The 19,493-nt window shown below is 40.5% G+C and overlaps 1 protein-coding gene across 3 annotated transcripts in view; it reads right to left on the bottom strand.

The window, feature by feature from the left end:
- Taf1b (TATA-box binding protein associated factor, RNA polymerase I subunit B) overlaps window positions 1-19,493 on the bottom strand; it is a 76,606-nt gene that overhangs the window by 33,392 nt on the left and 23,721 nt on the right. For all 3 annotated transcript variants that reach the window (XM_045149662.1, XM_045149661.1, XM_045149663.1), the window contains exons 7-8: window positions 15,998-16,154; window positions 8,506-8,605 (exon numbers count right to left, since the gene is read on the bottom strand). In XM_045149662.1, the coding sequence (XP_045005597.1) occupies window positions 8,506-8,605; window positions 15,998-16,154 (257 nt within the window). The remainder of the gene's footprint in view (window positions 1-8,505; window positions 8,606-15,997; window positions 16,155-19,493) is intronic.

The following is a 19,493-nucleotide window of genomic DNA, read 5'->3' as shown; positions in this document are numbered from 1 at the left end:
ATGCACAATGTACAAGGTGGCACACGCATTTGGAGTTTGTTTGCAGGGACTAGAGGCCCTGATGTACCCATTCTCTCTCTCCCAGTCTCTCTAACAATAAATAAATTAAATTAAAAATTTCTTCTTTTATCCTCCCTGGCCTTGGGGATGCACAAAACTTCAGGCCTGGGTCTTCCCACTTGTAAGATTATTTCCTGCCTCTTGAATTCTGGGATTGAAAGCATGTACCATCATAATAAATCTTTTTTTTAAATATTTTATTTATTTATTTATTCATTTGTTAGAGAAAGAGGGAGCGAGCGAGAGAGAACTGGCACACCAGGGTTTCCAGCTACTGGTAACGAACTCCAGACATGAGCGCCCCCTTGTGCAGCTGGCTAACATGGGTCCTGGGGAATCGAACCTGGGTCCTTTGGCTTTGCAGGCAAGCGCCTTAACCACTAAGCCATCCCTCCAGCCCCATAATAAATCTTAAAATTAATTCCTCTTGTCTATGTGCAACTTTATACCCTTTGACTAGCAAATGTCAATGCCCTTTTTCTCCCTAGCTCCCAATATCTGGGAACCACCATTCTATTTTTTACTTCTATGAATTCAAGGTTTTCAAATTCTGCATATTAGTGAGATCATTCAGCATTTGCCTTTCTGTGCCTAGCTTATTTCACTGATGATATCCTGTACATTTATCTACACAGTCATAACTGCAGAACTTTTTTTTTTCTTTCTTAAGGCTGCACAGTGTTCCAACGAGATTAAAAAGTAAAAACAGGGCTGGAGAGATGGCTTAGTCGCTAAGATGCTTGCCTGTGAAGCCTAAGGACCCAGGTTCAATTCTCTAGGTCCCATGTAAACCAGATGCAGATAGTGACACATGCATCTGGAGTTCATTTGTAGTGGCTGGAAGCCCTGGCATGCCCACTTATGTTCTCTGTCTCTGTCTCTCTCTCTCTCTCTTTCTTCCCCTGGTCTCTAATAAATAAATAAAAATATTTTTATAAAAGTAAAACCAGTAATAATAAGATGTAGCTATACACATTAAAGAAAACAAGTATTGGTAAAGATGCAGAGAAAAAGGAATTCTTGCACATTCCTGGTGGAAATGTAAATGAGTATAGCCATTATGAAAAAGTGTGGAAGTTCCTCAAAAAAGTAAAAATAAGGCTCGAGAGATGGCTCAGCAGTTAAGGCACTTGCCAGCAAAGCCTAAGGACCCAGGTTTGATTCTCTAGTACCCATGTAAGCCAGATGCATATGGTGGCACATGCATCTGGAGTTTGTTTTCAGTGGCTTGAAGCCCTGACATGCCCATCCTCCCTCCCTCCCCCCTTTCTCTCCTCTCTGCCAGGCATGGTGGTGTACACCTTTAATCCCAGCACTAGGGAGGCTGAGGTAGGAGGATCACTGTGAATTTGAGGCTACTCTGAGACTAATTCCAGGTCATCCTGGGAGACAGCAAGACCCTACCTTGAAAAATAAAACGCAAGAAAACAAAACAAAAAGTAAATAAACTAAAAATAGGGCTGGAGAGATGGTTCATCAGTTAAGGTGCTTGCCTGCAAAGCCTAATAACTAGGGAATGATTCCCAGTACCCACATAAAACCAGATGCACAAACTGGTGCATGCATCTGGAGTTTGTTTGTAGTGGCGAGAGGCCCTGACACACCCATTAATTCTCTCTCTGTTTCTCTCTCTGTCTGCAAATAAATAAATAAAATATATTCTTAAGAAACTAAAAATAGAACTCACTAGGTCCATAACCAAAGGAACCGAGATCAGAATGTTGAAAGGGAAGTCTGCACTCATGTTCACTGGTGCATTATTTAAAATAGCCAAGATATGAAACCACTTTAAGTGTCCATCAATAAATAGATAAAAAATTATGTGGGATGTATTCCTAATGGAACACTATGCAGCCTTAAGAAAGAAAGAAAAATTCTGCAGTTTTGACTGTGTAGATAAATGTACAGGATATCATAATAAGTGAAATAAGCTAGGCACAGAAAGGCAAATGCTGAATGATCTCACTAATATGCAGAATTTGAAAACCTTGAATTCATAGAAGTAGAAAATAGAATGGTGGTTCCCAGATATTGGGAGCTAGGGAGAAAAAGGGCATTGACATTTGCTGGTCAAAGGGTATAAAGTCGCACATAGACAAGAGGAATTAATTTTAAGATTTATTATGATGGTGCATGTTTTCAATCCCAGAATTCAAGAGGCAGGAGTAGGAGAACTGCTATGAGTTTGAGGTCAGCCTCAGGCTCGGGCTATAGTGAGTTCCAGGTCATCTGGGCTAGAGTGAGACCCTACCTCCAAAAAAAAAAAAAAGATTTATTACAGAGCAAAGTGTAATCAATAATATATTGTGTATGTAGGTTGGGGAGATGACTCAGTGGATAAGGGACAAGGACCTGAGTTTGGATCGCTGGCACTCTTGTAAATGCTCAGTGGGCATGGCAGCCTGCCTGTGATCCAAGCACTCAGAGGTGGAGACAGAAGGTCGTGAGGGTAATTTGGCTAGTTAAGACTTTCTGAGTTGGTAAGCTCTGGGTTCAAGTGAGAGACCTGTCTCAGTAAATAAAGTGGAAAGCAATCAGGGAGACACCCAATACCAACCTCTGGCTCCCATACATGTGAACTTATCTATGCACATACATGCATACCTCACACACATATACATATCCCCAAAGGAAAAACAACAATATATTGTGACTTAAGAAAGAAAGAAAAATTCTGCAGTTTTGACTAAGAGGGCCGGGTGTGGTGGTACATGCCTTTAATCCCAGCACTTGGGAGGCAGAGGTAAGTAGATCAGCCTGAGACAACATAGTGAATTCCAGGTCAGCCTGGACTAGAATGAGATTCTACCTCAGAATAGCAAAAATAAATAAATAACCAAGAGAAAAAGTTTCAAATGTCACAACAAAAATAAAAAGTAAAGAACAGGAGTGGAGGTGCATGCCTTTAATCACAGCACTCGGGAGACATAAGTAGGAAAGCTGTTGGGAATTCGAGGCCAGTCTGGGACTACATAGGGAGTTTCAGGTCAGCTTGGGCTACAATGAGACCCTACCTTGAAAAAAAAAAAAAAAGGGAGCAGAGCCAGGCATGGTGGCACACAGCTTTAATTCTGGCACTCGGGAGGCAGAGGCAGAAGGATCTTTGTGAGTTCAAGGCCACCCTGAGACTACATAGAGAATTCCAGGTCAGCCTGGGCTAGAGCGACACCCTACCTTGAAAAACAAACCAAAAAAAAAGTAATAAAATAAAAGCAAGAGCAACAACAACAAGTAGATAGGTAAATTCAGTGGTGGTGGCACAGACCTATCATCCCAGGTACTAGGGAAATGTGCCAAAAGGATCACAAGTTCAAAGCCAGCCTAGGAAACTTAACAAGACTGTCTCAAGGTAAAAATAAAAAGGAGTTGAAGAAGTAAGTCAGTGGTAGGGTGCTTGCATAGAATATCCAAGGCCCTGAGTTCAATCCTTAATATATCAAAGAAAGAAATAGATAGGTGAAATAAAGTTATATATATGTTACTTAGATAACATCATTAATCCAAATGATATACATATATTAAAACATCACAATGTATCCTATAAATGTATATAACTATGACTTGTCAATTAACATACTATTAATAGAGCTGGCTGTGGTGGCACACACCTTTAGTCCTGGCACTCAGGAGGCTCAGGTAGGAGGACTGCTGTGAGTTTGAAGCCAGCCTGAAATTATATAGTAAATTCCAGGTCAGCCTGGACTAGAGTGAGAACCCTACTTAGAGAAACCAAAAAATAGGGACTGGATGGCTTAGCGGTTAAGCGCTTGCCTGTGAAGCCTAAGGACCCCGGTTCGAGGCTCGGTTCCCCAGGTCCCACGTTAGCCAGATGCACAAGGGGGCGCATGCGTCTGGAGTTCGTTTGCAGAGGCTGGAAGCCCTGGCGCACCCATTCTCTCTCTCCCCCTCTATCTGTCTTTCTCTCCGTGTCTGTCGCTCTCAAATAAATAAATAAATAAATAAAAATGATAAAAAATAGGAGCTGGAGAGATGGCTTAGCGGTTAAGGTACTTGCCTGCAAAGCCAAAAGGACCTTGGTTCGATAACCCAGGACCCACATAAGCCAGGTGTACAAGGTGGCGCATACATCTGGAGTTTGTTTGCAGTGGCTGGAAGCCCTGGTGCACCCATTCTCTTCCTCTCTCTCTACCTCTTTCTCTCTCTCAAATAAATAAATAAAAATAAAATATTAGAAGCCAGGCATGGTGGTGCACATCTTTAATCCCAGCACTTGGGAGGCAGAGATAGGAGGATCGCCGTGAGTTCAAGACCACCCTAAGACCACATAATGAATTCCAGGTCAGCCTGGGCTAGAGGGAGACCCTACCTTGAAATACCAAAAGCAAAATTTAAAAAAAAATTAAAAAAATAAAAACCAAAAAGTAAAATGCTATTAATAAAGAAACAATGAAAAGATTATTACTAAGATAAACATTCTAGATAACCCAAACCATGACCCTGTAAAAACAAGGTCCATGTAGAGAAAAACTTTCCTAGGCAAGTCCTCTACCACTAAGTTACACTGCCAGCAATAGGAAAATTTCCATTACCTGAAGATCATACTAGTGACAGTACTTATGATCACAGAAAACAATTTTTTTTTAATTTTTTAAAAATATTTATTTATTTGAGAGCGACAGACACAGAGAGAAAGACAGATAGAGGGAGAGAGAGAGAATGGGTGCGCCAGGGCTTCCAGCCTCTGCAAACGAACTCCAGACGCATGCGCCCCCTGTGCATCTGGCTAACGTGGGACCTGGGGAACCGAGCCTCGAACCGGGGTCCTTAGGCTTCACAGGCAAGTGCTTAACCGCTAAGCCATCTCTCCAGCCCTACAGAAAACAATTTTTAAAAAGCTAAACATGAATGAGCAATGCAATGGTTGTAGGCATTTGATAAAGAACTGTTTGGCATTTTAATATTCTATTTTTGTTTGTTTGTTTGTTTGTTTGGTTTTTCAAGGTAGAGTCTCACTCTAGCTCAGGCTGACCTGGAATTAACTATGTAGTCTCAGGGTGGCCTCGAACTCACAGTGATCCTCCTACCTCTGCCTCCCAAGTGCTGGGATTAAAGATGTGCGCCACCATGCCGGGCTTGAATATTCTATTTTTAAATGTTCAGAAATTGGCTCTTGGAACACTTCTGTTTCTATTCATGGAAGATTAATTTCTATGGGAATTGACTCCACCATAAACAGCAGAGAACTGGGAAATGTATGGAAAAGTTTTGAGGCACTAGACAATACGCAACACAAGACTATAACCCCCAGTAGAAACACATGGCCCCAGCTTACTGCTGGAGGCACTTGCAGCCTGCAACTACAAGGGGCAGAAAGTGAACCAGCCCCATGGCCAGCGCTCAGAGTGGATTCTTTTTTTTTTAATTTAATTTTTATTAACATTTTCCATGATTATAAAAAAATCCCATGGTAATACCCTCCCTCCCCCCCACACTTTCCCCTTTGACATTCCATTCTCCATCATATTACCTCCCCATCTCAATCATTGTACTTACATATATACAATACCAACCTATTAAGTACCTTCCTCCCTTCCTTTCTCTTCCCTTTATATCTCCTTTTCAACTTACTGGCCTCTGCTACTAAGTATTTTCCTTCAGAGTGGATTCTAAGAGTTAAGGCAGCTAAAATCTGCAGGCAGAGTTCAGAGAGAATAACTTGTATTGAACAAATGAATAAAAATACCACAAAATGCTGGGGATAAAATCCAATGTCAGAGCATATGCCTAAAATACATGAGATCCTAGGTTGAATCCTCAATACTACAAAAATTAAAGACAACAAAATAATTTCAGGTACTAACAAAATATGCAAATAACTATGTACATCAGGTTTTTATTTGAGTACTAGGAAATTGAACCTGGACCTTCAGGCTTTGCAAGCAAGTGCCTTTAACCACTGAGCCATATCTCCAGCCACCAGCCTGCACAAGTATTATTATTATTTTGTTGTTGTTATTTGTTTTTCAAGGTAGGGTCTCACTCCAGCCCAGGCTGACCTAGAATTCACCATGTAGTCTCAGTCTGCCCTTGAACTCATGGCAATCCTATCTCTGTTTCACAAGTGCTGGGACTAAAGGTATGTGCCACCAGGCCCAGTAAAAATTTCTATCTATTTGCAAGAGATAAAGAATGGGCACACCAGGGCTACTAGGCATTATAAATGAACTCCAGGTATGTGTCACTTTATGCATCTGCTTACATAAAAACTAGGGAATCAAACCTGAGTCTGTGGACTACTCAGGCAAGCACCTTAACCGCTAAGACATCTCTCCAGCTCTTTTTAAAAATTTTTTTCGTTAGGGTCTCACTCTAGCCCAGACTAACCTGAAACTCTGCAGCTACAGGCTGGCCTTGAACTCAGAGAGATCCTCCTACCTCAGCCTCCCAAATGTTGGGATTAAAGGCATGCACCACCATATCTGGCCTATTTATTAATTTTTAATATTTTTTTTGGTTTTGAGGTAGAGTCTTACTCTAGCCCAGGCTGACCTGGAACTCACTCTGTAGTTCTAGGGTGCCCTTGAACTCAAAGTAGTCCTCCTTCCTCTGCCTCCTGAGTGCTGGGATTAAAGACATGGGCCACCACTCCAGGCCCATTTTATTTTACTTTATTTTTATTTTATTTTTGAGACTAGTTCTGTCTGTGTAAACCAGGCTGAAATGTGCAAGTACCCTGCCTCCACCTACATGCTGCACCTTGTGCATCGGCTTTATGTGGGTACTGGGGAATTGAAACCAGGCTGTCAGGCTTTGCAATCAAGATCCTGAACCCCTGAGTCATCTCTCCAGCCCCAAACTCTCCCTCTTCTCTCTGTCTGCTTTTTTTCTTCCCCTACTCCCTCTGCTCTCTACCTTTCTCTTCTCCCTTAATTGCCAACATGTTCTGAATCATCCTACTGAGGAGGATTTACCATGATTTCTCAGAGGCATTTACCACTCAATTTCTGTTGATAAGTTTTGCTTGATTTAAGGTTATTTGCTTCCCTAGAACCCAAATAAAGCCAGATGCACAAAGTTGAAAGAGGCCTTATGGTTCTCTCTCTTCCCTACCCCACCTCCCTCCTTCCATCCCTCTGCTTGCAAATAAATAAAATAAATTTTTTTTTTTTTTTTTTTTTTTTTATAAAATGGGCTGGAAACCAGGTGTTGGCACACGTCTTTAATCCCAGTATTCAAGAAGCAGAGGTAGGATGTAAATTTGAGGCCAACGCTGTGAGTTTGAGGCCACCCCAAGACTACATAGTGAATTCCAGGGATCAAGATCACAAAGGTCATAGAAGTCTACGAAATTAATTCCTTGAGTGGGTAAATGGAGACAACATTCCATACTAATATTAGGCATACTGAAAACCTTCCAATAAAGAACAAATGGGAGGTGAGTTTTTGAATATTATAATTACTCATAAAAACTCATAACTAAAGGACAGAAGCATTTCTGTTAGAAAACAGGTCTAGATAAAAATAAACTAAGTCAGGTGTCTGGTGTACTGTAATCCCAGTACTCAGGAAGCTGAGGCAAGAGACCTGTGAGTTCAAAGCCAGCCTACTTTACAAAGAGAGATCTTGTCTCAAAGAAAACAATAAAGACAAACACAAGTGGAAGACTTTAAAATACTGTCTCTTGGGAGGAGGAATGGCTAGGGGTAAGAATGCTTGATGGACAAACATGAGGACCTGAATTTTTTCTTTTTTTGTTTTTCAAGGTAGGGTCTTACTCTAGCCCAGGCTGACCTAGAATTCACTCTGTAGTCTCAGGGTGGCCTCGAACTCACGGCGATCCTCCTACCTCTGCCTCCCGAGTGCTGGGATTAAAGGCGTGTGCCACCATGCCTGGCTGAGGACCTGAATCTGATCTCCAGCATCCATGTAGTAAGTTGGCCATGCCTGTAACCCCAGTATTGAGGTAGGTGAAGAAAGGAAGATTCTAGGGCTCCCTGGTTGACCGGTCTAGCTAAAAAACTGTGAGCACCAAATTCAGTGAGAGACATTGAGAGAAATAAGATGGAAAAGCAATAAATGAGGATATCAATGCCCTACTCTAGCCTCTTCATGCATGCAGGTGTATGGCGCATGCGCGTCTGTACACAAACATGCACATACCATACACACACATCACGCATATGCACCCACCAAAATTAATAAATAATACCTCTTCAAACAAGACAATACTGTCTTCTCCTTCCTCCAAAGCAACATAGTATACAAATAACTAAAACACACGTATCCATTGAAGAATTCACATAAGGAAAATAAAAAAAAGTAAATCTTACTCTTCATTAAATTATAACCGATATTTAATGTTTGCCTATAACAGAAGTTAGACTTGGGCATTTTAGAAAACTGACATCAAATACTACATCAGACAAAAAACAAACCATTATAACGTCGTCTTGTTAGTGACTACAATGCAAAAAAAGAACTTACCTCTATAGCAAAGATTCCTTTGTCACGCCCATATAATTTCATCTCTTCTGGAAAAAGCTGAAAAGCATTTATGTATGGTATATGGCCCTCTTCAACAAATCTGTATTTATAGAAATAAAGTCTCAATCAGAGTTATGCACTCTGTACTTGCTTTGCAGAGTAAACTTTTTCCGAAAGCCTCTGATTTCAAAATAAATAGTTAAGAATAGGCCATCTCCCATGTAATTTTAAGTCTACTGCTTTTATACCTCTTAGCCAATTATCTAGTAATTGTCTTAAGTTTGTAGCTACACAGATAAAATATGTCTAGGAAATATATATCTGTCAGTTTATCACTAGGCCACCAAACTCAACATCCCTTCCATCTCTAGATCCTATTCATCATGGAGATTACTTCTTCAGGGAGACCTTCCTTGTTCCTGCTTCCTTCTCTGCTCTTCTATCCTCAGGGCCTCTCCAAGCACATGTTGCAGAAACTGTTAAGTGAATGAAACTTGCCTGCTTGCTTACCATTTTATCCTAATGTCTTGTACACAGTAGGTCAAACATTGAGTCAAATAGTGAGTTTGAATAAAACTATATATACCTAAAAGTGGACAAATGTACTTATTTATAATCTACTCACTAAGTACCACACATATCTAGCGCCATCCCAGGCAGTGGGGATAGAGCAGTGAACCAAACAGGCAAACATTCTTCTTCCCATTGAGCTTATACTCTGAGAAGAGAAAGATGACCAATACAGCAAGATAATAAATTTACAGTACATTAAGTAGGGGAAAATGTTGAGAAAAACAAAGTAGAGAAGGAAGATTAAGAATGAGAAATGGTGATCATGTATGCAACTCTTAAATAAGCAAAGTGTCATGAAAAATAAGATAGATGCAGAAATATATAAGTGGTACACTGCCTCTGTCTCTGTTGCTACAGCTGGTGACATGTGGCTATCAGCTTTCTAGAAATTAATAGAAAAACTTGATCCAAGTTTAATTTCAAGATTAAAATCTGCTTTAGCATTTAATCTATTAGAAGTTGAGAATTAAATAAATTTTGGTAAAAATATTAAGAAAGTATTCCCAGCTAGGTTTTTGCTGTTTCTTTAGTTTATATAAAATATTTGTACATAGTAATCAATATTCATATAATTTTGGAACTATAATTTTGGTTTAGTATTTTATATCCATGATGTGATATATGCATATCACTTCAAAAACTATCTAGAGGAGGCTGAAGAGATGGCTCAGCAATTAAGGAACTTGCTTGCAAAGCCTAACTGCCTGGGCTCAATTACCCAGTACCCACATAAAGCTAGATGCACAAAGTGGTATATGTATCTGGAGCTCATTTGCAGTAGTAAGAGGCCCTTGTGTGCCCATTCTCGCTTTCCTTCTCTCCCACACCTTGCAAATAAATAAATAAAATAAAAATAAAACCAGGCATGGTGGCACACATCTTTAATCCTAGTACTTAAGGCAGAAGTAGAAGGATCACTGTGAGTTCGAGGCCAGACTGAGACTACACATGGATTCCAGGTCAGCCTGGGCTAGAGTAAGACCCTACCCTGAAAAGCCAAAATAAATAAATAAACAAACAAACTATTTAGGGGCTAGAGAGATGGCTTAGTGGTTAAGGCACTTGCCTGTGAAGCCTAAAGACCTGTGTTTAATTCCTCAGTACCCATGTAGGCCAGATGCACAATGGCCTGGCACAAGGTGGTGCATGCATCTGGAGTTTGTGGTAGCTGGCAGCCCTGGCATGCCCATTCTCTTTCTTCCTCTGTATCTGCCTCTTTCTCTCTCTCTCTCCCAAATAAATAAATAATAAAACATTAAAAAATAAATTAACTATGCCAGGCGTGGTGGTGCATGCCTTTATCCCCAGCACTTGGGAGGCAGAGATAGGAAGATCGCCATGAGTTCAAGATTACCCTGAGACTACCCAGTGAATTCCAGGTCAGCCTGGGCTAGAGTGAGATACTACCTCGGAAAACAAAACAAAAAATCTAGAATTATATCATGCTAGTGTATTATAATTTACTCAGTCCTTTTTGTTTTTTGAGGTAGGCTCTTACTCTAGACCAGGCTGTCCAGGAATTCACTGTGTAGTCTCAGGATGACCTCAAACTCATGGCAATCTTCCTACCTCTGCCTCCTGAGTGCTGGGATTAAAGGCATGTGCCACCACGCCTGGTTTAATCTTTTGGTTAAAAAACAAATTATTTATTTGAGAGAGGGAGAGAAAAAGAGGCAGATAGAGAATGGGTATGCAAACAAACTCTAGAAGCACGTACCACCTTGTGCATCTGGCTTACATAGGTCCTGGCAAATCTGGGTCTTTAGGCTTCACAGGCAAGCGCCTTAATCACTAAGCCATCTCTCCAAACCTTAAAGATCATGACATCAAAATAAAAGAGACTGATTGAGAGGGGGAGGGGATATGATGGAGAATAGAGTTTCAAAGGGGAAAGTGGGAGGAGGCAGGACATTACCATGGGATATTTTTTATAATCATGGAAGTTGTTAATAAAAATTTGAAGAAAATAAATATTTTTGGGCTGGAGACATGGCTTAGTGGTTAAGCGCTTGCTTGTAAAGCCAAAGGACTTCGGTTCGATTACCCAGTAACCACGTAATGCACAAGAGAGTGCATGCATCTGGAATTAGTTTGCAATGGCTGGAAGCCTTTGCACGTCCATTCTCTCTCTCTCTCTCAAATAAAAAAAAAAAATTAAAAAATTTATTTATTTATTTATTTGCAAAAAAGAGAGATAGAGAAAAAGAGAGACAGAGGGAATAGGTGCACCAGGACCTCCTGCCACTGTAAATAAACTCCACATGCATGTGCCACTTTGTACATCTGGCTTTACTTGGGTGCTGCGGAATTATGGGTACTGGGGAGTTGAACCCAGGTTGTTAGGCTTTTGCAGGCAGGCACCTTAACTGCTGAGCCATTTCTAGCCCTTTATCCAGTCTTGATCTCCATGTGGTAATACATGCTAGAAGCATGCAAAGTTCAGAATGAAGGAGAAACATCCTCAGTGCTACAGGAATAAAGGGAAAAGAAACCAGCCCGTTGGAGAGATGGCTTAGTGGTTAAGGCATTTGCCTGCAAAGTCAAAGGATCCAGGTTCCATTCTCCAGTACCCATGTAAGTCAGATGCACAAGGGGGTGGATGTACCTGGAGTTTGTTTGCAGTGGCTGGAGGCCCTGGCATGCCCATTCTCTCTTTCTCTCTCAAATAAATAAATATATTAAAAAAAAAAAAAACAGCCTGAGATATACTTCCAAGCAAGTCTTGAGAGATGGATAGTTTTAACTATCAGTCGCCATTTATAAACAGCACTATTCTCAAATCTCTTTCTAGGTGTTTTTTTTTTGTTGTTTTTCAAGATAGGGTCTCACACTAGCCCAGGCTGACCTGGAATTCACCATGTAGTCTCAGGGTGACCTCGAACTCACGGCAATCCTCCTATCTCTGCATCCCAAGCGTTGGGATTAAAGGCGTGCACCACCACGTCCAGCCTCATCTTTCCAGTTTATATCTGAGTTTGAAATTCCTTTTAGAAAAGACACATTTTGGAGCTGGGGAGATACCTCAGCAGTTTAAAAAGGTGCTTGCGGTTGGGTGTGGTCAAGGTCAGCCGGGGCTAGAGTAAGATACTACTTCAAAACAAAAATAAAAAAAAAATTCTTAATCCCTAATACGGCCTATAATGACATATATCTGTCCTGCTCATCATTTCTCTGTCCTCACCTTCCCCTCCTCCTCTCAATTCTCTTCCACCAATCACACTATTCATCTTCTTGCTTTAAGGCTTGGCACTAACAACGTCTCATCCTGAATGTCAGCACCTGTGATCCTCAAAGGGTGGCTGTACATTAATTCCAAGTGCAGCTCAAATCTCATCTTTCCTAACAACCATCTAGCAGCCATTTAGCCATTCTCTCTCACATTATTTATTTCAATATACTGGACTGCGCTTTCTCATTTATGTATTTGTTCATCTGTTTCCTCCTCTAATCTTCAACATCATGAGAGCAGGGACTTGACCTACATCTCAAGAGTCTAAACTCTAGGGAGATATCTGAGTACAGGAGATATTCAAAGATTTATTTGTGGAAAAAAATGTTATTTTCAATTACTAGTTTAAGACAGACAGGGTCCTTTACATGTGATGTGAAAGTCTATGAACTTATCCTAAGGACTATGGATGCTTGGAAGAGTCAAACAAGGGACTAACATATAATCAATGTAAGCTACATGATACATAAGCTGGTCTGTGGAGGCTAACAGCTAACTCCCTTCAGATGAGTCTTTAGTTTTTCAAGCTTGGCAGTAGTTCTGAGACTTTAACATCTTTAAGAATCCCCTGGGAGGCTTATTAAAACAGAGATTACCAGGCATACTCTAAAGTTTCTGATTCAGAAGATCTAGGATGGGTCTAAGGGGTTGCAATTCTTTCAAGTTTTCAGATAATGCTGAAGATGACTGAAAGCCACACTTTGAGAACCTATGGCTTGGGGCTTTTCTGGGAAAAAAGCAGAGCATGAGGGTCAGTGGTGGCAGCCCTTTCTCCTACTGCCCCAAGCAACTAATCTCTGCCCCCATCATGTAAAATCCACAGAATGGTGGCAGCCCTTTCTCCTACTGCCTCAGGCCATTAAACTGTGTCCCCAACAGGTACATCCCACAGAGCAGAAAGAAAGGCCTCCAGCCAAGGACAGCCAATCTCCTTGAAAGCATCCTGGAATTCTCCTTGGCAGGGGAAGAGAAGTATGATAGAAGGAGAGAATGAACAAGGCAGGAGGAATCGGGACTACAACCTTCCTGGCATTATTCCATTCAAACACAGTATTTTTCCCAAGAATAATTTCAGGTAAATAAAGACTTTCTCCAACTCATTAGATTTCTAGTTTTGCTGATCATTTGAAGATTGCCTAGGATGGCTAGCAAGCCCCTTGGCCCAGCTCTGAAGACATGACTAGGAATCTTTGTGAATGATCCCTCTGGTTATCAGGAGGAAAATGGATAGAAATTACAAGACTGCAGACACAGTGCTGTTAGGAAATCATTAAGTAATCTAAGCGAGAACAGAGATATGGGGAATAGAGAAAAGAGTACTTTTGAGTTATTTTGGAAGAGACAGGATATAACAGCTAACTGTGTATGAACAGAGAGAAAAGAATCAAGGCTAGCCCTGAGGTTTCTACATAGGAGACACCAGGACGCCCAAAAGGGAAGCACCGAGAGGAAGCTGGATGAGGGAGACTGTGAGCTACTCTGTAGTCATACCAATTTTGAGATACTATAAAGACGTAAAGTGCCTGTACCCAGTAGACAGCTGTACAGCTGTACAATGAATATATAGGTATGTCCTCAGCAGGCAAGTTTGAGCTGGTGATATAAAGTTGGGAGTCATCAACATATAGATAATAATTAAAGCCTTGGGAGAGGATGATGTCACCCAGTGAGGGCATACAAAGCAAGATGAGCTTTTCAACTTAAGAGAAAAATTGACTGAATCAGAGGCTATCAGCATGCAGAGTTAATCACACCTGAGAAAAGCTTTGTATGTGGTTACTGTGTCTAAATTCAAAGGCACTCTCATCATTTACTAGAAGCATTTTATTTAATAAAAGGGCCAAGTGCCAATAATGAAGATGACGACGGTGGTGATGAAAACAAACAAGCATGACTAGCATGAGTTCTAATTATGTTCCAGACAAACTTCTAAGTGCTTCTCGTGTAGTACTAATTACTGAAAGTAGTTATAATCCTAAGACGTAGGTATTATTGTTAGCCCCATTTTATCAATGAGGAAGCAGGCAGAGAGAAATTTTAAAACTTACTCAATGTCACATAGCAATTAAATGGCAGAGACAGGAGTCTGGCTCCAGATCTGTACTCTAAAGGCACTCTCCATTCTAATTAAACCTAACACTATTACTCAGAACACATTTAAGGAAAAGAAAAAAATTAACATGCTAAGGATTTTGATTCATCTATTAAGAAATTATTTCTGATACACAACCCTATAGTAGATTAAAGTCATTAATGATAAAATTCTATAGCCTGAGATAGGCGTTAGTACTTGTTGTTTTTTTTTAATTTTCTTGAGGTAAGGTCTCACTCTATCTATCCCAGGCTGGCCTGGAATTCACTATGCACTCTCAGGGTGGTCTCCTACCTCAGCCCAAGTTCTTGTATTAAAGGCACCACCACCATGCTTGGCTCAAATAACTACTTCTATTTATTTATTTAAGAGAGGAAGAGAAAGACAGATAGAGAATGGGCACACTAGGGCCTCTAGCCACTGCAAACAAACTCCAGATTCATGTGCCACCTGTGCATTGGGCTTATGTGGGTGCTGGGGAATCAAACCTGAGTCCTTAAGTTTTGCAGGCAAGCGCCTTAACTGTTAAGCCATCTCTCCAGCCCTGACTATTTCTTAAGAACAATCTTTCTACTTTTCTAAAATCCTGTGAACTACCTTGAAATATTTAATGCCTACTATTTGTATAACTGAGTATTCCAAAGTTTTGTTTCCTATTTTTCCTCATAAACAGACAACCTATATTTTAGGACTTACAACACCAATATATGATTTTGTATAACTATTAATCACTATTTTGTTAGTGTTAAAATCATCTGTTCATTTTTTCTTAGAAAATATTTAAGACTCCTTCTTGGGAATTCTGCACCATTGTAGAAAAGGTGACAGAAAGAATGTAAAAGCCAAAGGAAGGAAGGAATGCTTACAATACTGTCTTCTAGACACAAAGTGGTCTAGATATTCATGACCTCACAGTAGCTGATGATATTGACACAAGACCTGCACAATAACAGGGAGAAAATGATGATATCAAAACAGAAGAAAATTTGTAAAGACGAAAGGATTTAGTGGAGGGGGGAATTGGCAGGGAGAGAAGAAAAAAAGGGAAATTAGTGGAAGGATCATGGTGTATTGTTTTATTTACGTAAGTTGTCAATAAAAAAGTTTACAAAAACAAAGTAAAGCTGGGCTTGGTGGCATCTGCCTTTAATCCCACCAACTCAGGAGGCAGAGGCAGGAGGACTGCCATGAGTTCAAGACCACCCTGAGACTACATAGTGAATTCCAGGTCAGCCTGGGCTAGAGTGAGACCTTACTTTGAAAACACACACACACACATACACACCAAAGTGAGTGTGTGAAACACCAGCATTCAGCTTTTGCTACTTCCTGATCTGCCCAGATTGGAGCAAGCTGCCATGCCTTCCCCGCCATATTAGATGATAATCCTTTCCACTTAATCCTTTCCTCCTTCAACTTGCTTTTTTGTAGGTTTTTGATAACAGTAGTAAGAAAGGTAACTAACATACTACTCAACCATTCCAGACTTTTCCTCATTTTTATATATTTCTTATATAAAATTCATAACACCCAAAGATGGTTTCTTAGCTCACTCAGACACTTAGCAAAGATGTTAACATAAAATAAGTTTAGCTTACCTCAAAAGGTCTGAAAGAGTAATTGTTTCTCTCTGCCAAAGTAAGGATAGATAGCAAAAAGCAAGTGTCCTGGGCACAGTCATCTTCACAATGCCCTTCTCCTTTCGCTCTGAGTATTCAACTCCATCAAGAGATCCAGAACAGACAGATGCTGCTTCTTAGGGGGAAAAGCAAGATTTTCTTAAATAAAAATAAAATTACAGTTTGGCATGGTGTCACATGACTTTAATCCCAGCACTCGGGAGGCAGAGGTAGGAGGATTACCGTTAGTTCAAGGCCACCCTGAGACTAGTGAATTCCAGGTCAGCCTGGGCCAGAGTGAGACCCTACCTTGAAAAACCAAATAAAATAAAATAAAAATACAAAAATAAAAGCTAGGCATAAAAGGCATTTAAAAATCTTAAATTAGGTTATAATTGATTACCTTTGCAAAAAAAATTACCAATAAAGAATAATGAAGGTTTATAAGTATCTGAACAGGGACTGGAGAGGTGGCTTAGTAGTTAAGGCCCATGAAGCCTAAGGACCCAGGTTCAATTCCCCAGGATCCACATAAGTGAGATGCACAAAGTGGCTCATGTGTCTGGAGTTCATTTGCTGTAGCTAGAGGCCCTGGCTTGCTCTTAGGCAATCTCTCTTTCTGTCTCTCTATCTGCCTCTCTCTCTCAAATAAATTAATAAATAAGTTAAAAAAAAAAAAAAGAAAAAATGTCTGAACAGGTAGTTAAGGGTTATCAGTGGGAGTGCAGTGGGATGGGAGTCTAAAGAGAGATATAAATGTTAAATTTTAAATACTGAACATGAAGCTGGAGAGATGGCTTAGCACCCCCCCAAAAAAATAAATAAATGAAAGTAGCCGGGCGTGGTGGTACACACCTTTAATCCCAGCACTCTCAGGAGGCAGAGGTAGGAGGATCACTGTGAGTTCAAGGCCACCCTGAGAATACAGAGTGAATTTCAGGTTAGTCTGGGATAGAGACAGACCCTACCTTTGAAAAAACAAGAAGAAAAAAGAAAAGAAAGAAAATAGTGAACATGAACAATTTTTAAAATAAATAGAAGGGTGAGCAATTACAAAGCCAAATGAAAGCCATGCAACTCTTTAGCCCAGTCTTCTCTAAAACTCTCCAGCTAAGGCCACACCTTCTCCCACCCACCCTCCAGCTATCCTTTCACCATATGCCATCACTGTAGCCTATTTGTTCCTTCTACAAACAAGTATTCATCTCATCTTTTGTGCTACTCTTCAAGGCTTTGGGAAGTGACAGTGCACAATGTCTCATCTTATCTCAGAACTTAATTCTAGGGCAGGGGAGATGACTTAGTGATTAAGGCATGTCCTGCAGTCTAAGGACCCAGGTTCGATTCCCCAGTGATGCATAAGGTAGCATATGTGTCTGAAGCTTATTTGCAGTGGCTAGAGGCCCTGGTGTGCCCTTTCTCCCTCTCCCTCTCTCTCTAATAAATAAATATGTTTTTAAAAAAGAACTTAATTCTAGTAAGAGTAATAAACAAAACATACAATGGACAGGCAGTGGTACTATCTAGTAAGAAAGACAGCAGCATACAATGATGAGATGACAGAAGAGATGTACTACGTTATGTTGAGTGATCACAGAGACTTCTCTAAAGAGCCGAGGGACACACGAGCTTTCTGCTGGATGAATGCTGAGTGGATCTTGAGGAAATCAGAGGAATACCAAATATGCCAGCACAAGCAAAATCAAAGGTCAGCAAGGAGGCTAGTGTGACAGCATCATGTATAAGGGACAGTGACAGAGATGATAGTAGACAGACATTATCACACAGGGCTTTACGGGTCATAATATGTACTTTGGATTCTATTGCAAGTGTGAATAGAAGCTTATGGAGATTTTTAGCATGACAGAAATATGGTCTCACATCTTTATCTGCAAAGGACGCAGTCTGAAGTAGGAAAATGGGCTACAAGAGGGCAGAAATGGGAATAGGAGGCAAACCTGCCAGGAAAGCAGTGATAGAGACTTGGTCTGGAGCATCTGCATTGCTGATAGTAAGTAATTGGATTGTAGGTAGAGGATTTTAGGTTTATTTTTATTTCCCTCATTATTGATTTTTGAGGCAAGGCTTCACTCTTTTTCAGGCTAACTTAGAACTCACTGTGTAGCCGAGGCTGACCTAAAACTCATGGTGATCCTCCTACCTCAGTCTCCATGTTAAATGTATGTACCACCACACCTGGCTTTGTAATTAGATTTTTTAAAGGCTGGATGAAAGGTATGAGAAGATAGAAAAGTATGATGCTCTAGGTTTTGACTTAAGAAATAAGAATGAAGAGATAAGGAGGCATCAGAAACTGGCCAGGCATTGTGGCACACATTTGTGACCCTAAGTACTGGGGAGGCTGAGACAGGAGGATTGTGAGTTTGTGGCCAGCATGGACTATATAGTAAGCCACTGTCTAAAAAGAAGAAAGGGAAGAAAAAGGGGGAGAGTCAGAACTGAAATGTCAATTGTGAAGAATACATCAATGGAAATGGTGAACAAGCGACTGAATGTGAAAATCTACTGGGGCAGGTGTGGTGGCATGCATTTAGTCCTAGCATTCATGAGGCTGGCCAATGTAAGATGATTGTTGTGAGTTGGAGGCCAGCTTGAGACTACATAATGAATTCCAAGTCAGCCTGGGCTAAACTGAGACTACTTCAAAAAACCAAAAAGTAAAAATAATAAATAAATAAAATCTACTGGGTAGAGAAGAATCAGGTAAGAGTCTTCTAATTTCAGGATATGGCTACTAGCTAGTTAACTTCCTTATTTTTCTTCTTCCCTCCCCTTCCTTCCTTCTTTCTATATTTTTGAGAAAGGGTCTCATGTAGCATAGGCTGGCCTTGAATTCACTACGTAGCCAAGAATGGACTTGAATTCTTTGATTCTCTTGCCTGTGCCTCCTGAGTGCTGGGATTACAAACATGCGTTTGATTGATCAACATTATTAAACAAAGCCACCTAAGAGTCGAGTGTGGAGAAACGGGTCCAGGAATGACACTAAGAAATTCCAGGCTTTCTTGGACAGAACTCTCTAAATTATTTCTCAAAATCTCCTTTTCCAAATCTTGTAAGCTTCCTTTAAAACATTTACCAATAAATTTTTATACCCTTAGTGTTGATCTCTTCCCAGTGTAATATAAATGCCTTGAAGCACATAGCCCTGCTCCTCACCATCCCCAGTATCCAAAACAGTCCCAAGCAGAGTAAGAACCCAACTAATACAGTATCAAACTCATCCAGCAATTCTAAGACTTCATCCTCAAGAAAGGAATTAAAGCCGGGCATGGTGGCACATGCATTTAATCCCAGCACTTGGAAGTAGAGGTAGGAGGATCACCGTGAGTTCAAGGCAACTCTGAGACTACATAGTAAATTTCAGGTCAACCTGGGCTAGAGTGAGAACCTACCTCAGGGAAAAAAAAAAAAAAAAAAAAAAAGGAATTAAAAAATATTGAGGGCTGGAGAA

The sequence above is a fragment of the Jaculus jaculus genome, chromosome 5 (genome assembly GCF_020740685.1).
Source record: "Jaculus jaculus isolate mJacJac1 chromosome 5, mJacJac1.mat.Y.cur, whole genome shotgun sequence".
NCBI classification, from domain to species: Eukaryota; Metazoa; Chordata; class Mammalia; order Rodentia; family Dipodidae; genus Jaculus; species Jaculus jaculus.
The sequence above is the reverse complement of the archived record's forward strand: the minus strand, read 5'-3'. Positions and strand labels throughout refer to the sequence as shown.